The 22,687-nt window shown below is 41.9% G+C and overlaps 1 protein-coding gene across 7 annotated transcripts in view; it reads right to left on the bottom strand.

The window, feature by feature from the left end:
* LOC134342864 (pleckstrin homology domain-containing family G member 4B-like) overlaps positions 1–22,687 on the bottom strand; it is a 228,639-nt gene that overhangs the window by 91,148 nt on the left and 114,804 nt on the right. For all 7 annotated transcript variants that reach the window (XR_010017127.1, XM_063041518.1, XM_063041517.1 and 4 more), the window contains 3 exons: positions 12,047–12,127; positions 7,973–8,096; positions 3,547–3,640 (listed from right to left, as the gene is read on the bottom strand). Coding sequence is in view for 6 of the 7 variants with exons in the window: in XM_063041518.1 (XP_062897588.1) it covers positions 3,547–3,640; positions 7,973–8,096; positions 12,047–12,127 (299 nt within the window). In the remaining variant the exon portion in view is untranslated. The remainder of the gene's footprint in view (positions 1–3,546; positions 3,641–7,972; positions 8,097–12,046; positions 12,128–22,687) is intronic.

Genomic DNA, 22,687 nt, shown 5'->3' with positions numbered 1-22,687 from the left:
ACCCCATTCATCCCGTTTCCATTGTGAGAAGATACGAAAGCCTGAAAGCACATACCACCAAGCTCAAGGAAAGCTTCTGTTGTAAGGTTATTGAATGGTTCACTGGTATAATATGATGGACTTTTGATTTCACAACCCAATCATTATGATCCTGCACCTTATTGTTTACCTGAACTGCACTTGTTCTGAATGCTTTATTCTGCATTCTATAATTGTTTTACCTTAATGCACCGTGTTATGATTTGATCTGTATGAATAGCATGCAGGACTATAGAATGGTGGACATATAAGATAAGATAAAACTTTATTTATCCTGAATGAAATTATTGTTGTAAGGCTGTTCAATCAGAAATATATACTTTAAAATATAAAATGTAAGCATTGAGGTATGAAAAAATACAAAATATGCATTAAAAAGTAATAGTGCAAAATACAGATGTATGAATAGTACATCCTCCTTATTTCTTGTGGTTTCCTCTCTGGAATGAGGCCCTTACACACCTCTCCATTTCCTGCAAGCCTCACCTCCCTTCAGACAGAACAGGGATGGAGCTCCCCTGGTCCTCACCTTCCACCCCACCAATCTCTGCATACTGTGCTTTTTACTGGATCTCAATACACGTGACAATAATAAACCAATTCCAGTTCCAAGGTTTAAATATAGATCAACATGTCCATGGAGCACAGGGATATCAGGCATCAAGAATCTACATTCTTAAATGAGCCTACTTTATTTAACATCTGGAAGGTAAATATGCATGTCATCCAAGATTCATGTAGTCATTATAGCAAAGCTATCATGCTGGGCTGGTAAAAGGAATAAATTATCTCAGCATTCATCAGCACCCTCTGCACCTTCACTGCCAGCTTCCATCCTGTCCGTTACTTCACTTGGCCTGTTTCTGGTACTTCTCTTCCTTTGCTGAATCTCTGTCTCCATCTCAGGAGACAAACTAAACATGAACTTCTACAATAAACCTACAGACTCCTTCAATGATTGAGTTGCATGTGGCCAAGTGGTTAGGGTGTTGGACTAGCGATCTGCAGGTCATGGGTTCGAGCCTCGGCCGAGGCAGCGTGTGTGTCCTTGAGCAAGGCACTTAACAACACAATGCTCCAGTCTACCCAGCTGAGAATGGGTACTGGCGATAGACTGGCATCCTATCCAGGGGGGTGGGGGGAGTTTCGTATTCTCAGACGCTTCACGCCACTGAAACCGGCATAAGCACCGGCCTGATGAGCCACAAGGCTCGTGACAGACTTTAATCCTTCAATGGCACTGACCATAGCTCCTCCCACCTGTGCCATAGCTCCTCCCACCCTGTGTTCTGTAAGGACGCCCCTTCCTTGAGGTCCTCTGTTTCCTCAACTCTTCTCAAGATGAGGCTTTACACTACCAAACTTCTAAAATGTCCACCTTATTCTTCATTGCTTCCCCTCTGCCCTAAGGAATTGGGATCTCACATATATCTTCTCCACTGCCTGAATGCACCCACTTCCTCCAAACAAGTGAGGACCAGGGAGTAACAAAAGAAATATGATTGAATGGGCTGAATGGCCCAATTCTGCTCCTATGCCTTCTGGTCCTAAGCTTCCAAATGCCTGTCATTTCAATTCCCATACTGACCCGTCTGTTCTCAACGTTCTCCAGTGCTGCATTGAGACCAAACACAGACTAGCACAGGGTTCCCAATCTGGGATCCACGGTCCCCTTGGTCAATGACATAAAAAGGGTTGGGAACTTGGGTAGTTTACAGCTTAATGATATTAACGTTGACAGTTCCATTTTCTCCTTCTCCCCCCATTCTCTGCGTTCCGTTCCTACTCCCACCTGCCCACCCAAAGTCTCCCTTTGTACATCTCTTCCATCCCTCTCCTCACTACATCATCCATACTCATCACCTTCTTCAACGTGGTTCCATCTGCCAGCACACATGTAACTATCAGCCTGGGTTTCTTTGGTCTTGGCTCTGCTCTCCTAGCCCTTCTCCCACCTGGCTCCATCTACCTACCACCCTTCCCTCAGCTGCCCCACTTGTCGCCAGCCGGCCTCCCCCTCACTCTGATATACTGGCGATCATCTCTCAGTCTAACACAGGATCTCAGTTCAAAATGCTGAGTGTCCCTTTGCCTCCACAGCTGCTGCTCAACCGGCTGACTTCTCCAGAAATTGATTTTTATAGTGAACGCATATTCAGTTTTGGAAAGGTTGAGAGTTCTAGTGCCACTTCAGATTTCGACTGCACAACTTAAACATCAAATTTTGATGGTCTCCTACTCTCCGGAACTACAATCTCTATAAATGTTTGCTCATCAGAGACGCTCTACCCATACCTTGTGTCACATCACGCTCTGTTCATCTATCACACCTGTATGGTCAACCTCTGTTAATCTGAAATAAAACTGTTGCCATCGTTTAAAGGTTGCAGCAAGTCCAGCCCTTCTCTATCATTCCAGAGGTGCTAGATCTAGCCTTTAGCTTGTTTTGCTGTGCAATATATATATTTCCTCTAGCTGGAGCAGCAAGATATGCATGTATACTCTACTTCTGCAATCCAGTTTAGAGAGAGAGGGTAACATTTAATCAAGGGATTTTTCTTCTCCCCCTTCACCCCACACTCAGTGAAGACCAGAAGACAAGAGAACAGGGTCTAGTCCACATACAAATTTTACTTTATGTACATTGTAATTGTGTTTTAGTTAAGGGTCGAGGATCAACTTTATTTGCCATATATATTTACATGTTTTAGGAATGTGTTGTGGTATGTTGGTGTGACATTCAACAATGATAGAGGATAAAGAATTATATAAAAATAGTTAGAAGTTAAAGTATAAATGTGGGATAAAATTTAGATAAATACGTATGTACTAATATGTATTTACAATGTAGAAGGCATTATAAGAAGTGTTTTGTTAGTGTTTACAGTGCAGTATAGCGACTGAAGTAATAGACCGATGGGGGCTAACTAGAATGGTTATTTTAATACTGTTAATGTGGTAAGCTTATAGAAAAGATCATTTGGTGAAAACCATAACATGGAAATGTTCAAGCTGAATTGACCACAGAATCCATGATTGATGAATCATTGATTTAGATCCCATTTTCAACTTAGAAATATTCCTCATTGTTTAAGCCTTAGAAGCCGAAGAAAAGGTGAGATGACTCTTGGGTAAACAATATGTTTCAATAAATGGATAAAGGGCGCAGCGCCATGATTACAGGTACGTAAAGGCAGTAGATAGTTGTTAAGAACACAGTCCTTTTCCTAGGCAAAATTGAATTTATCAAGCAGGCTTGTGAAGTGCTTTGAATTTCTTCAAGTGAGAGTGAGGCCTTGTTCTGGTTACTGTGCTGACTTCTTTGTACAAGAGTAGGGAGCTCTGAACCATAAGTCAAAGTATATGCATAATAACAAGCAATGCATCATTTTTGGATGGACATGCTGAGTGTGTCTTCCCACATGTGGCAATTCAGTACATTTATCAGAACGAGGCTCACATCATTAAAAATATCAATATGGTGTAGGGATGTCCACTCTTGCTCACCTGCATTAATCCAAAAGCCTTAAATAACACAGGATTCAGTGGCCGTTTTCTGGCATCCACAACAATAACCAGACCCAGATCTCCAACCTCCTTCCTGCAATAAAAAAAATTTAGAGTAAAGCTTCCTTGTGTATTCACTTGTATTTTAACTTATTGTGGATGTCCATGAGATGGTTAAGAACAAGGTACAAAATGCATATATACACTTGTGGCTACTTTATTCAGTATACCTGTACACCTGGTTGTAAATGCAAATATATAATCACTCAATCATTTAGTAGCAATTCAATGTATAAAAGCATGCAGACATAGTCAAGGGGTTTAGTTGTTGTTCAGACCAAACATCAGAACGGGGAAGAAATGTGATCTAAGTAACTTTAACCGTGGAATAATTGTTGATGCCATCAGGGTAGTAAACATTGCTGATCTCCTGGGATTTTCATACACAGCAGTCTCTAGAGCTTACAGAGAAATAAGTGATAAACAAAAAAATGCCTTGTTAATTACAGAGGACAGGGGAAAAAATGCCTTGTTAATGAGAGAGGTCTGAGGAGAATGGCCAGACTGCTTCAAGTTGACAGGAAGGGAACAGTAACTCAAATAACCTCATGTTACAACAATAGGGTGCAGAAGAGCATCTCTGAACACATAACACATTTAACCTTCAAGTAGTCGGGCTACAGCAGCAGAAGACTATGAACGCACACTCAATGGCCACTTTATGAGGTGCAGGAGGTACATAATATAGTGGCCACCGAATATATATTAACTTACATTTTAGTTAAATATGGATAGCCAAAGGATGAAAGTGCTTTATAAGAATAAGATATAAAATGTACATGTAGTAGATGTGAATAGACCATTGTTGGAAGTTGTCTTGCTCAAACTCTATAGCAGAGATTTTGAACCCTTGCTTTTCAGTCACAGATCTGTGTGCAGAAACTGAGTGACAGCACTTAGACGCAGCAAGCCGTCTGCACGCAGAGAGCTGGCAAGCGGTTTGTTCAATGAGAGTCAGGCTGGGTGAACCATGGGGTGTCGGACTGGGAGATCAGAGCTGCAGGGGTGTGAGCTGGAGACGAGCAGATAGTCAGTCGGGGATGGTGCTTGTGCTTTGTGAGATGGGGTCCCAAGGAATAGGCAGGAGAGCGTCTGCTTGAGAAGCCCCAGATGAATCCAGTGAACAGTGCCAGATTCACAAAGTCCTGTTTCAGTCATGTTAAATGCTCTGAAGTGATGATTCTACATGGCAGTCCATTTATGTTTGACCAAAGGTCCTATCCTTTGTAGTATTATGAGCAATTGTGGGCTCCTTATCACAGAGAGGATGAGATGGCATTGGAGAGGGTCCAGAGGAGGTTCACGAGAATGTCCCTGGGAATGAAATGGTTAATGTATTGGCAGGCTCCGGGCCTGTAACTGCTGGAGTTTAGAAGAATGAAGGGGGATCTCATTGAAATCTATTGAACATTGAAAGACCTAGACAGAGTGGAGACAGAGAAGACGTTCCTTATAATGGGGGTGTCTAGGACCAGAGGGTACATCAGAATAAAAGGACGTCCCTTTAGAACAGAGAAGATGAGGAATTTCTTTGGCCAGACAGTAGCGAATTTGTAGAATCCATTGCCACAAATGCTTCTGGAGACCAGGTCACTGGGTATATTTAAAGCAGGGGTTGATTGGGATAATAAATCAGCCATATTGCAATGGCAGAGCAGATTTGACAGGCTGTTTGGCCTAATGCTGCTCCTACGTCTTGTGGTCTTATGGTCTGATCAGCAGTGTCTCAGGGAACAGACCCCATTGTCTGCTAAAAACTGATGGATCTGGCAATCTGGGCATCCCCGAGTTTTCCTTGCATAGAACATAGTACAGTACAGTACAGGCCCCTTGGACTACAGTGTTGTCCTGACCTTTCAACTTAGAACATAGCACAGTACAGGCCCTTTGGACTACAGTGTTGTCCTGACCTTTTAACTTACTCCGTGGCCAATCTAACTCTTTCCTCCCTCATTGCCCATAACCCTTCAGATTACATCTGACTTTTTAATAAAATTGAATTACCTAATACTCAAACATGGAGTCACTCAATCTTATAACTAAACAAAGGGTCTTTAAAAATATTTAGTCACTAGATGAAGAAAAAACTATTAATTATCAAGGATTCTTAAATTCTATATCATTTTGTTGGGAATATAACAGGGAAAAATCCCTAAAAATTGTTTAATGCATATTATTCATACCCAGATTACATGACTGAAGGAAAAGCCCTATCTATTGCAAGCAAAATTAGGAAATAAATGCAGAATTACCAACACCTCCCAGATCCCATCAACAGCTAGTTTACAGAACAGGTAACGACACTTAGCCCATGCTGGAAGGGTGACGTTGAATGCCTGAGTTGGTTAGAGGAGCCAGTCTCTCACCACTGGACTAGAAGGTCAGTTTCAAGTCCCACTCAAGCAACTTAAACAAAAATAAACCAGCGAGTGACAATTTAGTGCAGTACTGATGGACAGCTGTCAAGCATTGTGGCCATGTTATGTTGGCACCAGAAGGTGTGGCAACACTTGCAGCCCACCCCAGCACATTGTTAGGTGTGCTGGTTGTTAATGCAAAAGTCACAAGTGACTGTATGTTTCAGTGTACGTGCGATAAATGAATTGGAATCTAAATCAGTCTTTAAAGTGTCCCAATGTGGGTCTAAACCATCTAACTCCACGGTCAATAGTTTTACAGAAACAGATAACCATATAACAATTACAGCACAGAAACAGGCCATCTCGGCCCTTCTAGTCCGTGCCGAACTCTTACTCTCACCTCTTACATCTCAACTCTTACTCTCAGAAGTTAGAAGAAGTTTTCTCCCTTGTCAGTTATTGTGAGGATTTTGCAGTGGTCTGTTTGGCTACTGTAACTCCTTGTATAATAATCATGACTATAATTGATAAATAAAGTGTTGTTTTAAGGACCTGAGCTATATAAATGTAAGCCAGAGCTCTCTTCACAATGCAACATTAAAAACACATGGTGTTTTTTAAAATTTCCTGTAGATGGCAGTACTAAACCATGACTGCTGATTCCTGTAAACAATGGAACAGCCACCAGATAAACACTCCATACATCAAACACTTACACTCAGTGGTCACTTTATCAGATGCCTCCTACCTACCTACATATCAATCTATCTATCTATCTCTCTAGCTAGGTACCTACTGTATCTAATAAAGTGACCAATAAGTGTATGCTCATGGTATTCTGCCTCTGCAGCCCATCCACTGCAAGGTTTAATGTGTTGTGTGTTGAGATAATCTTCTGCACACCACTGTGGTAACTCATGATTATCTAAATTGCTGTCAGCTTCCTGTCACCTTGAACCAGTCCGGCCATTCTATTCACAAACATGAGAAAAACTTCAGATGCTGGAAATCCAAAGCAACACACGCAAAATGCTGGAGGAAATCAGCAGGCCAGGCAGCATCTATGGAGAAAAGTAAACAGTCAACATTTCGGTCCGAAACCCCTTCCTTCCAATCCTGATGAAGGGTCTCAGCCCAAAACATCAACTGTTTACTCTTTACACTTATTTCTCTGTGTCCCTGTATTTTATTCTCTTACAAAGATCTATCAACTCTCCTTTGATCCATTTGCTGCTTTCTACACTAAGCAGAAAGTTATGGCTCCAGGTCAACTTACAAGCACGCCTTGGGATGTAGCAAGAGGGGGAAGCCCTGATGGAGAGGGGGAGAATGTGCAAAGACTGCATTGTGAGTACTCAAAGTCAGGCTCAAACCCCTGTCCCTGCAGTGGTGGACAGCAGCACTACCTGCTGCACCACAGTGCCGCCCACTACGTTGCAAGATAACCTCGCTTTTTTGATCCTCACACGTGCAGGGAATTTGCCAAGTTCTGGGTCAATTTCACAAGTGATACCAGGCATCAGCTTTGAGTTTTTCATCAGTGCCTCAACAAGATTTCAACTCCATCTGATCCTCTCTGTCTATTTCCAGCATAGTCTTGACAGATCTGATTGGGGTTGGATTTTGCTGGTTGGTCAGTACCTTGGCACTGTCATAACCAGCTGTAGCTTCTACACTGTTAACTGCATCGATCGATCAAATGTTGACGCTGCAGCCAAGAAAGCTTGCCTGTGCCTGTACTTCTTCAGAAATATTTCATGTCCATGCCTTGGCCTGAAACATCCACTGTACTCTTTGCACCACACTTTATTCTGCACTCTTGTTATTTTTCCCCTGTTCTACCCCAATGCCCTGTTGTAATGAATATATCTGTATGACATCATGTAAGACATGTTTTTCACATCGGCACATCTTAGAATAACAAGCCAGTTTACCAACTTAAAAGCGAAAATCAAAGTTTGAAATGTCTTCCAGTAATGAAGTAATATTAACAAGAAAGATCTCACCTGGGAATGTTGGAGAGGTACAGTAGGAGCCTGGTGAGGTCATTGCTGTTACATGACTGCCCATGCAAGAGGCTATTGTCAGTGCAGATTTGTAACACGGCTCTCCCTGCCTTATCTCTGTTTCCTAGAAAAATTAGAAAAGAACATTCAGTTCTGCAGCCATACAGCTTGCTTATTAACTCATTCTGACTCTTGCTGAAAATCATAGATGTGTATCTGGCAATGCATGGATCACAAGGCCCAAGTGAGAGACTTACTCCTTTTCTGCAGTGTGCACAGAGGAGGAAAAGCCTTCAGGCATGAGGAAGGTACACACCTTGCTGAATGAGCACCCTGACCACATTCATTGCACAGACACCCAGCTTGGTGGGTTTGCCCTTGAATGACCAAGCTTCCCGAACCAGTTAGCAAGGCTCTGCATGGTGCCCAGCCTGGTCTTGTAGAAGGGCTAGAGAAACAGGTAAGAAAACACTGGACAGGGAGCAAGGCCAGGCTCATATGTTGTCATTTATGAAAACTGTCCAACTTCCAGGATGCTTTCAACAACCACACTTAAACAGAGTAATGTAACAAATATCTAGGTCTTTCTGTTCCAGAGTCCTCTCCAGTATTGTACCATTCATTTCACTGTGCCTTTCTTCATCTGCCCTAGCAAATTTTACTATTCTGTGTTAAATATCAACTGCTGTGTATCTGCTCATTCTACAACCCAGTTATACTTCAAATCAACAACTCTCCCTTTCACTGCTCAATGCACTGCCAAGCTTCGAGTCACCCACACTTCACACACACACACAATCCTGTAAATCAAAATGGCAGTGGTTGCCATGGAAAATCTGCAAGAAATTACTAACTGCCAGTCTAACTGAAAAGTCAACACAAATCCCTAATTTTTGTCCAATTCCTCATCCATGCCACCAAAAACCCTTTCACTCAAATAACTTCAACTTTTCCAACCTACCTTCCATGGATAGCATTGTCAAACTTCTTTTAAAAGTCTGCAGAAAGGGACCCGCTGTTATTTCTCTGGTCAGTCAGCCACGACTTTCCTTAAATATATCGGTACTATCTCTCCTTTATTGGATCAGACATCTCCAATCAGCTATGAGTATTTACTCTCATCATCCTATTGATCTTGAATTGCCCAAAATAATCAGGTTAACCTTAACATTTTTTACAGGACCATTACTTTTGCTATTCTTCAGTGTTCTAATGCAACTTTAACCCTATCTCTTTCAGGCCCATATATACGTCCCCAACCCTACCCTTAGCCATAATCCTAACGTCCAAGGGCCCACACACCCAAACTAACCCTGACTGCACCCCGACTAATCCTGGCCACACACCCTAGAAACCAGCTGACTAGTGCAAGGAGGAGGAGGATCCAATAAAGGCAAGTGTTAGACCTGGTTAATGAAGGCGTGCTGCAGATCAAAGTGGCAGGGTTATGTGACGTTGAATCTTGAGTGACGAGATCAGGAAACACAAGAGAGTTGATTTTCCCACTGTCCGCATGATCTCAACCCAACCCATGGGAGGGGACAGGTGGAAGAGGTAAAGGGCTGAAGAAAGGAGATGGTTGGTCACTCTCTTGTCAGAAGAGGTTGAGTTGGTTTTTTTTTGGTATGAGCTTTATTTGAGAGTTTTCAGGTCCTGTCCCCCACACCTACAGATTGCTTCATTCTTTGAGGAGCTGAGTAGTGGAGCTGAGTAGTGAGTAATCCCCAGATGCTCCTACGATGATGCCAAGCTGCCTGCTGAAACACGTGGCGATGATTGGGCTGAACACACCCTTCAGACGATCCTAGGGTGCTGAGACTGAAGTAAATAGCCATCCAAACCACAACCACCTCACCTGGTGCTGGGTATGACTCCATTGTACTCTTTCCCTTGCCTTTAGTTTCTGCACCATCTCCATACTGACTTCAGTTTTGTTTGGGACCTCTCTCAGCTCAAAACTGGAATTCTGTAATCTGGCATTGTGGTGGTAGGGTAGAAATGTGGGGCTTGGCGAACTCCAACCTGAGCATCACCAAGCAGATGGTGTAATGTGATCCCATTGGTTCAAAATGGAGGGAAATGAGGGCGGGGGGTGGGAATAGGAAGGTACAGACCAATCCACTGACATCCCTTGTTCTCAAAACACTGGAATCAGGCACTGATGGAAATGAATATCTTAATAAGAGTCGACTGAATCAACAAGGCTTTATGTAGGGATTGAATTTCTGACAAATCTATTTTTGGGAGGTGATATTGGTAAATCAGAGAGCCGTGGCTATCATTTATCTTGACTTTTCAAACAACATATGATAAATTCCACATAAAGTATGTCAGAATATAAGAACTCAATGTACAGAAGGTATCATATTAGCATGAATAGAACATTGGTTAAAGGACAAGATGGATTGCTTTCAGGTTGGCAGACTACTGGAGTATTAGCCCTGAAGCCACAGTTAAAATGATTAACAAAAGAGAAAAGACAGTGTTGCAAACAATACAAAACTGTGTAGGAAGCTCAGCTATGAAGAGAATGTAAAGTGTCTTCCAGTTAATTGCGTGGGCAAGAAGGTGACTGACATATGGGAAATGTGGTAATATTCATTTTAGTAGAATGGAATCATAGGGCGATACAGCATAGATACAGGCCCTTCGGCCCTACCAATCCATGCTGGCCTGGATTAGTCAATGATTAGCCAACCTTGGTCAGGCTTACCATAATCAGAATGCAGGAGCTCCCAGTTTTGCCATCCTTAGCATAGTCTGATTAGAGATAGTCAGAATGGCTTTGTGAAGGGTAGGTCATGCCTCAAGACCCAGATGGACTTTTTTGAGGAAGTGACAAAACAAGTTAATGAAGGTAGAGAAATGGATATGGTGTATATGGATTTTAGTAAGTTGTTTGACAAGGTTCCCCCTGGTAGGCTCATTCATGAAGTCAGGAGGCATGGATCCAGGAAAAATGGGCTGTGTGGATTCAGAATTGGCTTGCCCTAGAAGGCAAAGGATGGTAATAGATGGAGTGTATTCTACCTGGATGACAGTGACTAGTTTGTGTCCTATAGGGATCTGTTCTGGCACCCCCTGTTATTTGCGAATTTTATAAATGACTTGGATGAGGAAGTAGAAGGACGGGTTAGTAAGTTTGCAGAAGACACACAGGTTGGTGGAGTTATACTGTAGATAGAGTAGAAGATAGTTGTAGGGTTCAACGGGACACTGATAAGATGCAGAGCTGGAGTTCAGTCCAGAGGCATGTGAAGTGATACACCTTGGAAGGCTGTAAATGAAGACAGAGTCTAGGGTTAATGGCAGGATTCTTAGCAGTGCGGATGAATGGAGGAATCTTGGGATCCACATCCATAGATTCCTCAAAGTTGCCACACAAGTTGATAGGATGGTTAAAAAGGCATATTTTGTGTTGGACCATGAGTCGGGGATTGAGCTCAAGAGCGACAAGGTAATGTTGCAACTTTATAAAGCTCTGGTTAGATCACAGTTAGAGTATTGAGTTCAGTTCTGATCGCTTCATTATGGGAAGAATGTAGAAGATTTAGAGAGGGTGCAGAGGAGATTGACCATGATGCTGCATGAATTAAAGAACATTTGCTATGAGAATAGGTGGAGCAAACTAGGGCTTTTCTCTTTGAAGTAGACATCCAGAGTCCTTTCCAGGGTGGAAATGGCGAATTCAAGGGGGCATAATATTAAGGTGATTGAAGGAAAATATAGGGGGATGTCAGAGTTAAGTTTTTTTGCAGAGAGTTGTGGGTGCATGGAATGTGCGGCCAGGGGTAGTGATAGAGGCAGATACATTAGGGACATTAAAGAGACTCTGAGATACACACATGGATGGTAAAAAAAGAGGACAATGTGGGAGGTAAGTTGATCTTGCACTAGGTTAAAAGGTTGTCACAACATTGGGTTAAAGGGCCTGTATGTGCTATACTGTTCTATGCTATAAATCTGCATCTTTCACAGAAAACAATGTCTCCAATTTATAATTACACTGTTAATCATTTAAAGGTACCCTGTGTATGTCATTGTTTTTAGCTTAATGCTAATAACTGAGATTACCTGGTAAACAAGCAACACCTGAGTGCAGCAAATCACTGTTCAAGTCCACAGCTTGTGTAGGAAACCTCTTCTGGGTCCGTTCTGTCAAAGAAAGGTCACTGGTTAGTAGCTGATGAGGTTTCCTCGGCTTTTTCTCTCTGTGCCAGGGAAGCTTTTGACTGTGTCACTGAAATTTGTCAGAGAAAATAAATGTGAAGTGGTTACTCCATCAGGATTGGATTCAACTGCAGTGGCAAACTAATTCCCTGAAGAACGATAACGCAGGAAAAAAATATTATCTTCCACACGGCATGCTATCAATTTCATTAACTAAATACAGGATCAGAATCGAGTTTATTATCACTGACATACGTTAGAAATGTGTTGTGGGCACAGCAGTGGAATGGGTGAGCAGTTTCAAACTCCTGGGTGGCAACATCTCAGAAGATTTATCCTGGATCCAACATACTGATGCAATTACAAGGAAAGCATACCAGTGGCTATATTTCATATGGAGTTTGAGGAGATTTGGTATGTCACTAAGAGACTCCAGCAAATTTCTAAAGATGCTCTGTGGACAACATTCTAACTGGCTACATCATTGTCAAGTATGCATGAGCCACTGCACAAGACTGGAAAAAGATGTAGAGGGTTATATTCAGCCAGCTTCATCAAGGGCACTAGCCTCCCCACCATAGAGGACATCTTCAAAAGGCAATGCCTTGAAAAGGTGGCACCCATCATTAAAGACCCCCACACCCCTGCTTTCTTCTCATTAGTACCATCAAGGAAGATGTACAGTAGTCTGAAGACACACTTTTAATATTTTAGGAACAGCTCCTTTCTCTCTACTATCAGACTTCGAATGGTCAATGAGCCCATGAAAACTTTCTCACTATTTTTCCTCTCTTTTTCCTCCAAAATATATATACACACAGTGGATTCCAGTCAACTGGGACACATTGGGAACAATACAATATGGCCCAGCAGCTGTCCCAATTAGCCGAAGCTTCAAAGTTTCAAGGAAGAAGTTAAAAAGATATAAGAAAGGAAAACTACTGTTTAACTGAGTAACAAATTTTGTATTCAAATGAAATACAAATTATATTAGAATGCTATCAATACTGCCACAATTCTATAAAACTGCATATTGGTTCCTAATATTTATCAAAGGAGGGTCTAGTGTGCATTGCCATGTTCTTTTGATTAACTGTAAATGAACAAAATCAATGCAGACACCTAGTGCAGATAATAGACTGCTTTCATACAATGTTTTTAATGATTGCATCTTCTGAATCTTCATTTTCATTGTAACATTCAAAATGATTGTCGATTCCTTCAAATGCTTATAGTTCCCAAAGTTGAAGAAATGAAATTGCTTCATTTTCACTCCCATGTTTTTAGCATCTCTAAGCCTGATTGCTTGAAACCACAGTGAGCAAAATAGTTCTGAATTGTTTTACTGCTTATTTCTCAACTATCAGTGACAAAAATGACTGATTTTGAACACAAACACATGCAACTGATGCCATTCAAAAACTATTCGCTCTAAGAATGGTTTAGCGTCTAACAGCTATGTAAGTGCATGTGACTATCACTAATTAGAAACTATTTGCCAACAGTTCCTGTCCCAATTAAGTGGCATATAAATATAGATATTTCTTATTGTAATTTATAGTAGTTTTTATTGCTGCCGCAAAACAGCAAATTTCACAACATATGTCAGTGATAACACAAACAACAGGAATTCTGCAGATGCTGGAAATTCAAGCAACACACATAAAAGTTGCAGGCCGGGCAGCATCTCTGGGAAGAGGTGCAGTCGACATTTCAGATGAAGGGTCTCAGTCTGAAACGTCGACTGCGCCTCTTCCTAGAGATGCTGCCTGGCCTGCTGCGTTCACCGGCAACTTTTATGTGTGTTGTCAGTGATAACAAATCTGATTCTGATTGTTGCTTTGTGGCAGTAGCACAGTCCAAGGCAAAAGAATTTCTATAAGTTCCAATAATTTATAAATTAATGGCACAAAAGAATTATAGAATGGTGGTGGTGTTGAGTTCATAAATGTAATGGCAGAGAGGAAGAAGCTGTTCCTGAATCGTTAAGCGTGGGTCTTGAAGCTCCTTTACCTTCTCCCCCAAATGGTAGTAACAAAAAGAGGGCATGTCCCAAATGGTGAGATGGATGCCGATTTCTTAAATACACACTTAACACTTCCTAACATGTATTTGCCTATTGCAGGTCTCCCTGCTTACTGAGATGGTTAAAAGCACATGGCTTGGAAATTAATTAAACCCATCCAGACTGTTCCTACAGTGACAGTGAACGTCCAGGGACCAAAGGCAAGGGGCAGACTGGTTCATGTATGATGCTGCCTCTTGGCAATAGACATATTAATGTCTTCAGTAAGTGTATGGCACAGCTGTTTGGGATAAGGTATTCTGATATTCTTAGGCAGAATGTCTTAATTGGAGTGTTTTAGGGAGGGGAATGGTTGTGGAATTACTACAATGGGATGAGACCTTATCAGAATAATGTGTAACTACAGATTGGCAGGAGACTTCAATGCACAGAATCACAGGAGGCTGCAGACTCAGTCAGCTCCATCACGGGCACAACCCTCCCTATCATCAAAGAAATCTTCATAAAGAAGCTGGCATTCATCACTAAGGACCCTCACTATCCAGGGACATGCCCTCTTAATGGTACTACCATCGGGGAGAAGGTACAGGAGCCTGAACACCCACACTCAATCTTTTAGGAGCAGCTTCTTCCCTTCCGCTATCAAATCTCTTAATCCACGAACACTATCTCGTTATTTATCTTCAGCACCATTTATTTATTTTTGTAACATAGTAATTTTTAAGCCTTTGCTGCTACAAAGTAACAAATTTCACGATGTATACCAGTGATAATAAACAATTTTGATTCTGTAAAAGTGTAATGGAATAAGGAGTAAGCTTTCAACAGTTTCAAATACAGGTGTGGTACAATAAATGACTTGAAGTCAGAGCTCCCTGATAGAGATAAGGAAATTCCCCAAGAAATTTGAATGGAGCGTGTCAGCTGGGTTCTGCAAAGCAGAATACAATTTAAAAGGAACAGAGCTAAAAGAGAACATGAAAGAAGTGTGTTGATTAAAACAAAAAAAAGGTCGGTAAATAAAAGGACAGATTGGGCCAATTATTGTTCAAGCCAGAGATTTATACAGAGGCGCTGAGCACAACTGGAACATGAGTACATATTTTGTATTGGTGTCTAGGAGGAAGAGGATGCTGTCAAATTCTCAATAGAAGGAAAGATAAAAGTGATATAGGATGAAAGGACATGACAATGCAAGGACTTGCTAGAGAGTAAATATTTAGCTGAGACACAAGAGACCACAAATGTTGAAATCTGAAGCAATACACAATCAGCTGGAAGATTTCAGTGGGTCAAGCATCAGAGGGAAAAGAAACTATTGATGTTTTAGGCCAAGATCCGGCAACAGGACACCAGAAACGTTCAGTTGATGTGAACAGAAAGTATTCAATGAGGTGGACAAGAAATTTTGGGGAACTTGCCATCACTTTCTAATTCTCCAATCCTTCACCTGCTGGAAGGTGCCAAATAACTGGAACCTGAAGAGAGATCCTCATTCACAGATGTGGAAGGAAATCAATGGTAACTGCAGGCTGTTCTCTTCAACATTGTGGTGGGGAACTATTAAGAGTCAATGGTCAAAGATAAAAGTGTTAGGCACTTGGAGGAGTTTCAGTTAACAGAGAAGGGCCAGGACAGATTTGTTAAAGGCAAATTATGTTTGGCTGACTCCCTGACTGATTTTGTTTGATGGTGTGTCAGAGAAGATTAATGGAAAGAATGCGGTTAATATCATCCACATGAATTTTCAGAAGCTGTTAGGCAAAGTCCCACATTAAAGACTAGTTAATAAAACTAAGGCTTTGTGGAATAAAGCCGTCAGTGCTAGCATGGAGAAGTTGCCTTAGGGTCACAAAGTATTCTGCTGGAAGGGTGTTTCTTTCACACTGGAGGATGGAGACTGCGGGGCCTCCCAGAGCTCAGCGCTGGGATCGTTACCTTGTGATGCAGCTTTAGAATGGATTGGCAGAATAAAATTTCGAAACTATGGCTGACACAAGTGTTGTACATTCTGAAGAGGTTATAAACAGATTATAAGTGGACCTAGATAGACAGGGTGGCAGGTAAAACATAACACAAAGAAATACAAAGTGATATATGTTAGCAGGAGGCATGATGGGAGATAATGAGGCAGATCATACTGATAGCCAGCCGCTCGTTCCATGGGAGAAAGGTGGCCAACTGTATGGTGTACACCAGAATTATTTGGACTTGCCCACCTGGGCATTGTTGGGGAGAGGTGTGACACATACTGGAGGTCAAATTCATCAGGGCTTTGCTTCATGCCTAGAATCAATAGGTGTACAAGAGGAGGATAAGGTTATGAGAGGCACAGGTAAGAGTGGAGAGCCAGCACCTTTTTCCTAAAGTAGCAATGGCCAGTACCAGAGGGCATCTGTCCAAAGCGAGTGGATTAAAGTTTGGGAGGATGTCAGAGGCAGTTTTATTACATAGAGGCTGATGGATGCCTGGAATGCATTGTCAGGGATGGTGGTAGAGGTTGCTACAACTGGGACATTTAAGAGACTCTTATTAGGCACACAAATGTAGGAAAAATGGAGGGTTGTGGGCTGTGTAGGAGGGAGGGGTTAGATTGATCATGGAGTAGATAGAGGGTTATGGGCTGTGTAGGAGGGAGGGGTTAGATTGATCATGGAGTAGATGGAGGGTTATGGGCTGTGTAGGAGGGAGGGGTAGAATTACATAGGCCAGCATAACATCATGGGCTGAATTTCAAAGTTCAAAGCAAATTTATTATTGAATTATGTCTATGTTAGCATACACCACTTTAGAGATTCATTTTCTTGCAGGCATTTACTGGAAAATAAAGAAATGCAGTAGTATTTATGAAAAACTATAAAATAGCAAAGACTGCCAAACATCCAAGCATCAAAAGAAAACAAAACAAGCAAATAGCAAATAAATAACACTGAGGACAAGAGTTGTAGAGTCCTTTAAAAGCAAGTTATAGTTTGCGGAATCAAATCAGCATTGAGGTGAGTGAAGTTGTCCATGCTGGTTCACAAAGCTGAAGCTGAAGTTGTAGGGTAATAATTGTTCTTGAAACTGGTGCCGTGTCGGATCTAAGACTCATGTACCTCCCGCTCAACAGTAGTAGTAAAAAAAGAGCAGGATCTTGATAGTGGGGATCCTTGATGATGGATGCTGCTTTCTTGTGCCAGCACTCCGTGTAAAGGTTCTCCTGGGGAGGACTTTGCCTGTGTTAGACTGGGCTTGCACTGTGCTCAGCTTTACTACAGTGTGTTCATTGTTCTACTAATTGCGAGTCCAGGGGCATTCCACAACATGTTGAGCTGACATCACTTCACATCCAGCCACATAGCTTTTTAATGTCTGATCTGGCACATCCAACATAACCACAATCATTTCAATGGAGTGCGGACTTACAGAGACAAGTAAGTGAAGGTAAGTGGCGAGGTCACTTTGCATCACTTTAAATAACACTAATGTTTTAGTGAATTCAGATAGGCAGAGACAAAATGACACATTCTGAAGGGAGTGCACCCAAGTTCTTCTATCTATTGGGTGCATTTTTGGAGAAGGCAAATCATGTCAAGTAGGTGGTAAAAGAGATGAGATCCTGGGCATCAAAAACAGAAAGGTAGAAATAGAAAGAGATTATGTTGATTTTTTTTTATAAAAACACAGATTTGGCCTCAACTGGAACATTGTTTTCAATTCTGGCTACCACACTAGGAAGAAATGATTGCAGAAAAGATTTATTGATTCAGTTCCAGAGAGATTCAGTCTTCTACTAGAGGAAGTTGAAGGCTTTTCCTTGAAGCAAAGAAAACTGAGAAAAAATTTGAATGAAGTGTGAAAGATCGAGACCGCTTAAGGTAAAGGGAAGGGTGTTCCTCCCATAAGTGGATAGTTCAAGGATCAAGTAACAAAGATTCAAAGTATTCATGAGAACAGTAAAGGGTAATATTTGTATAAGAATCTGGTTAGGGTCCTAAGGCTCCTGCAAATGGCTGTTCAGGGTTTTCAAAAAGGAATGGGACAGACTGATGAGGAAAAAATAATAACTTGAAGAGGTTCAAGGACAAAGCAGGGTGCAGGAATAAAATGAAATGCTTTACAAGAAGCTGACATAGAATGATTTTCTTCTACGCTGCAATAGTTACGTGATTCATAATTCTAAACAGGAGCAGAAGCAGGCCATTCAGCCCTGCAAACTTGCTCTTCCATTCAATAAGATGTAATGGCTAATTCAATCTTTGATTTTGAACCCAAATGCCTTTACCACTGACTGCCCTGAAGAATTGGAATTGGAGCTGGATTGAGTTTATAATTGCCACATGTACTAATTTGGCATTTGGTTCATGCTGATCAAACCATTGCACAGTGCATTGAGCTCGTACAAGTGAAAACAAGAGCAGAATACAGAATACAGTGCAACAGCTACTGAGAAAGTGCAGTGCAGTAGATAATAAGGTGCAAGATCATAATGAGCTTTCAGACTTTTGTATAAGACCATAAGACCATAAGACAAAGGAGCAGAAGTCAGCCATTCGGCCCATCAAGTCTGCTCCACCATTTTATCATGAGCTGATTCATTTTCTCATTTAGTCCCACTCCCCCGCCTTCTCACCATAACCTTTGATACCCTGGCTACTCAGATACCTATCAATCTCTGCCTTAAATACACCCAATGACTTGGCCTCCACTGCCGCCCGTGGCAACAAATTCCACGGATTCACCACCCTCTGGCTAAAAAAATTTCTTTGCATCTCTGTTCTGAATGGGCGCCCTTCAATCCTGGTATCTTCCACCCAATGGGAGGAGGGAGAATAGAGAATTTCTGGGGTGATATTGAAGAGAAAATTCCAAATTATTTGCAACCTTCCAAAAGCAGAAATTCTTATTATTTTTCCTAACTGGTGGAGGGGGGAAATCATTTCTTCAGAGAACATGCTCTTAATTCTAGACTTCCCTACCCTGTTAAGCCCCATCAGAATCTTAAATGTTTCCAAGAGATCATCTCATTGTTCTAAATTTGATAAAAATATCTTATCAGCTATTCTAGTTAAGGCCCTCTCATCCCAGGAATTACTTCAAATTTAGCCAATAATTCCTAAGGAAAAGGATAGGAGCTTGAGTAGGTGACAGCAATGTGGAAACTGATAGCAGCAATGAAGAGACCTCTGAGTTCCATATGAGAGTAGGAAGCAGCATCTGGACTATGTATTGGGAAAAGGGAAAAGGCCATAGAACATGGAACACAGAACACAGAAAATCTACAGCACATTACAGGCCCTTCAGCCCATAATGTTGTGCCGACCATGCAACCTACTCTAGAAACCGCCTAGGATTCCCCTACCGCATCGCCCTCTATTTTTCTAAGCTCCATGTACCTATCTAAGAGTTTCTTAAAAGACCCTATTGCATCTGCCTCTACCACCTTCGCTGGCAGTGCAATCCACACATCCACCACTCTGTGTGGAAAAACTTACCTGACATCCCCTTGTACCTACTTCCAAGCACTTTAAAACTGTGCCCCCTCACGTTAGCCATTTCAGCCTTGGGAAAAAGCCTCTGGCTATCCACACGATCAATGCCTCTCATCATCTTATACACCTCTATCAGATCACCTTTCATCCTCCTTCACTCCAAGGAAACAAGGCCAAGTTCACTCAACCTATTATCATAAGGTATGCTCTCTAATCCAGGCAACATCCTTGTAAATTTCCTTTGCACTCTCTCTATAGCATCCACATCCTTCCTGTAATGAGGTGACCAGAACCAAACGCAGTACTCCAAGTGGGGTCGAATTAAGGTCTCATATGGCTGTAACATTACCTCATGACTCTTGAACTCAGTCCTACGGTTGATGAAGGCCAACACACCATACACCTTCTGAACAACACTGTCAACCTGCGCAGCAGCTTTGAGTGTCCTATGGACATGGATCCCATGACCTCACTGATCCTCCACACTGTCAGGAGTCTTAACATTAATAATATATTCTGTCTTCAAATTTGACCTACCAAAATGAACCACTTCACATTTATTGGGGTTGAAATCCATCTGCCATCCCTCAGCCCAGTTCTGCATCCTATCAATGTCCCATTGTAACCTTTGACAACCCTTCAGACTATCCACAACACCCCTAACTTTTGTATCATCAGTAAACTTATTAACCCATCCTTCTACTTCTTCATCCAGGTCATTTATAAAGATCACAAAGAGGAGGGGTCCCAGAACAGATCCCTGCTGAATACCACTAGTCACTGTCCTCCGTGCAGAATATGAACCATGCATTCAGTCACCCTTATTTTACACTCCGTGGCACTTTATTAGGTACCTCCTGTATCTAATAGGTTCCTTAAGGATGTCACAGCCATGGAGTAATGGGGATAAGGTCCCACTAACTATTAGGTGCTTCCAATGGTGTGTTTCTCAAATAGCCTCTGACAACTATGTCCAGCTCTTGGTCTTCAGATGTGGTTTAGCTACTAAGCCCAGTGGAACTATTTCTACAAACAGGAAAAGGGGTAATGGCAAATTACCGGCACCTTCAAACCAGTCATTTTGAGCAGATAGGGCTCATCAACTTTGGTTGGCAGTTCATCAGGAAAAATACAGAGCTGGAGTCCCTAAGGCAGTCCTACCTTGAGTTCAATGCTGACTGGTAACTCCTGCGACACCACTAGTGTCACTGAATCAATCTCTGCCATTTTTTTGACTCAACAGCTGTGTGGAGGAGGGGGAAGGGGAGAGCCTGCCGCATGGGCAACAGCTGGCTCTCCCTATCGTATTGGCCTGGCGTGTGTATGGCAGCCAGGGTGCAACATCCTGACCACTGGAGGACCTCATATTTCCTAATAATGTAGACACTCACTGGGTGTTTTCAGCTGCTCATGCCATTCACTGTAAACTCTAGAGACTGTTTTGTATGAAAATCCCAGGAGATAAGCAATTTCTGAGATACACAAAGCACCGCATCTGGCATCAACAATTACTTCATACTCAGGATCACTTACATCACATTAGTCCCCTAATCTGATGTTTGGTGTAAACAACTGAACCTCTTGACCATGTCAGATTTTTTTATGCATTGATTAAATATTTGTGTGAATGAGCAAGTGTGCAGGTATATCTAATAAAATGGCCACTATGTGTGGTTTTCCATTCTGTCCCCACCCTGACCTCTCTGTCTGTGGACTAAAGCACTGCCCAAGCTTCAGGAAGGACATTTTGTTCTTCCAGCATTTAGCATTGCAGCCATTAGGAATTCAATCATTTCAGATATCCAGCCTTTCCAGTTTATGTTTAAACCGGCCACTTTTGAAGAAAAGGTCATCAGCCCACAGCTGCTTCTTGACCTGCTGAGGATTTTTCCATTTTCATCGGCCACTGTATTTCATATTCCATAGTCCTCTGTTCTCACTCATCTCCTTCCATTTACACTTGGTCCAGGCAGATCCGTTGTAATTAACAAGTTGTTGTTACCCCTTCTGCCTGCCAGCACCAAGACCACTTATGCCACCAGTCCATCCAGGTCTTCATCCTATCTCATATACTACCTTTGCTGCTCCCCACCCTCTCTGCAAGTTTATTTTCAATATGTTGACTGGATTGGAGAGCTTCTCCGATGAGGAAAGGTTGAGCAAGCTAAGGCCTTTCCTTTTAGAGCGACGGATGTTGAGAGTTGACTTGATGGAAGTGTACGAGATTATGAGAGACATTGTAGAATATACAGCCAACACCGATTTCCCAGGGCAGCAATGGCCAACACCAAAGGACATCCTTTTTGGTGATCAGAGGAAAATATAAGGGAGATGTTTAAGGGTATATAAGGGTAGGTTTTTTGCACAAAATATCATGGGTGCCAAAAATGCACTGCCAGGGTGGATTGTGGAAGCAGATACATCAGGGATATTTAAGAATCTCTTATGTAAGCATATGGATGATATAGAAATTAGGGTTTAGGGGCTGTGACAGAGGGAAACTTTAGACTGATCATGGAGTAAATTTATCTAATTTGGCGCAACATAATAGGCCGAAGGGCCTGTACTGTTCTAAATTCTGTGTTCTATGTCCCAGTTCTGATACAATATACACACAGTGACTGCATTATTAGGTACTGCGAGGTCCTCCATTAGTCAGGATCGACTATGGATGTTGCATCCTTTTCTCCCACCAGCAAGATGAGTGTTCCCAGCATTTCCTACTTTTTCTCCTGGTATAAGTTAAATAACTTAATCAAAACTCTGAAGACTTTTAAAATCTTAGCGACTTGTAACCAATAACCTAGTCCTAGCCTTTTCAGTCAAGGGGTTGTGAGGTATGAGCTTTAATCTCTGTGCATGTTTCTGCATACTAAAGTCAGGAAGGTCCCCAGACGTCACTGCATACAAAGCTGATTCTGACAGGAATGGTAAGGCTAACATATGAATGATGATATCAACCTACATCACAGACACAAATGAATACCACAGATTTATGGGTACATGAATATTCAGTAACACTGTGCTGGAGTGAAACCCATTAAT

The sequence above is a fragment of the Mobula hypostoma genome, chromosome 2 (genome assembly GCF_963921235.1).
Source record: "Mobula hypostoma chromosome 2, sMobHyp1.1, whole genome shotgun sequence".
Classification (NCBI taxonomy): domain Eukaryota; kingdom Metazoa; phylum Chordata; class Chondrichthyes; order Myliobatiformes; family Myliobatidae; genus Mobula; species Mobula hypostoma.
This window is presented reverse-complemented; position numbering and strand designations above follow the sequence as displayed.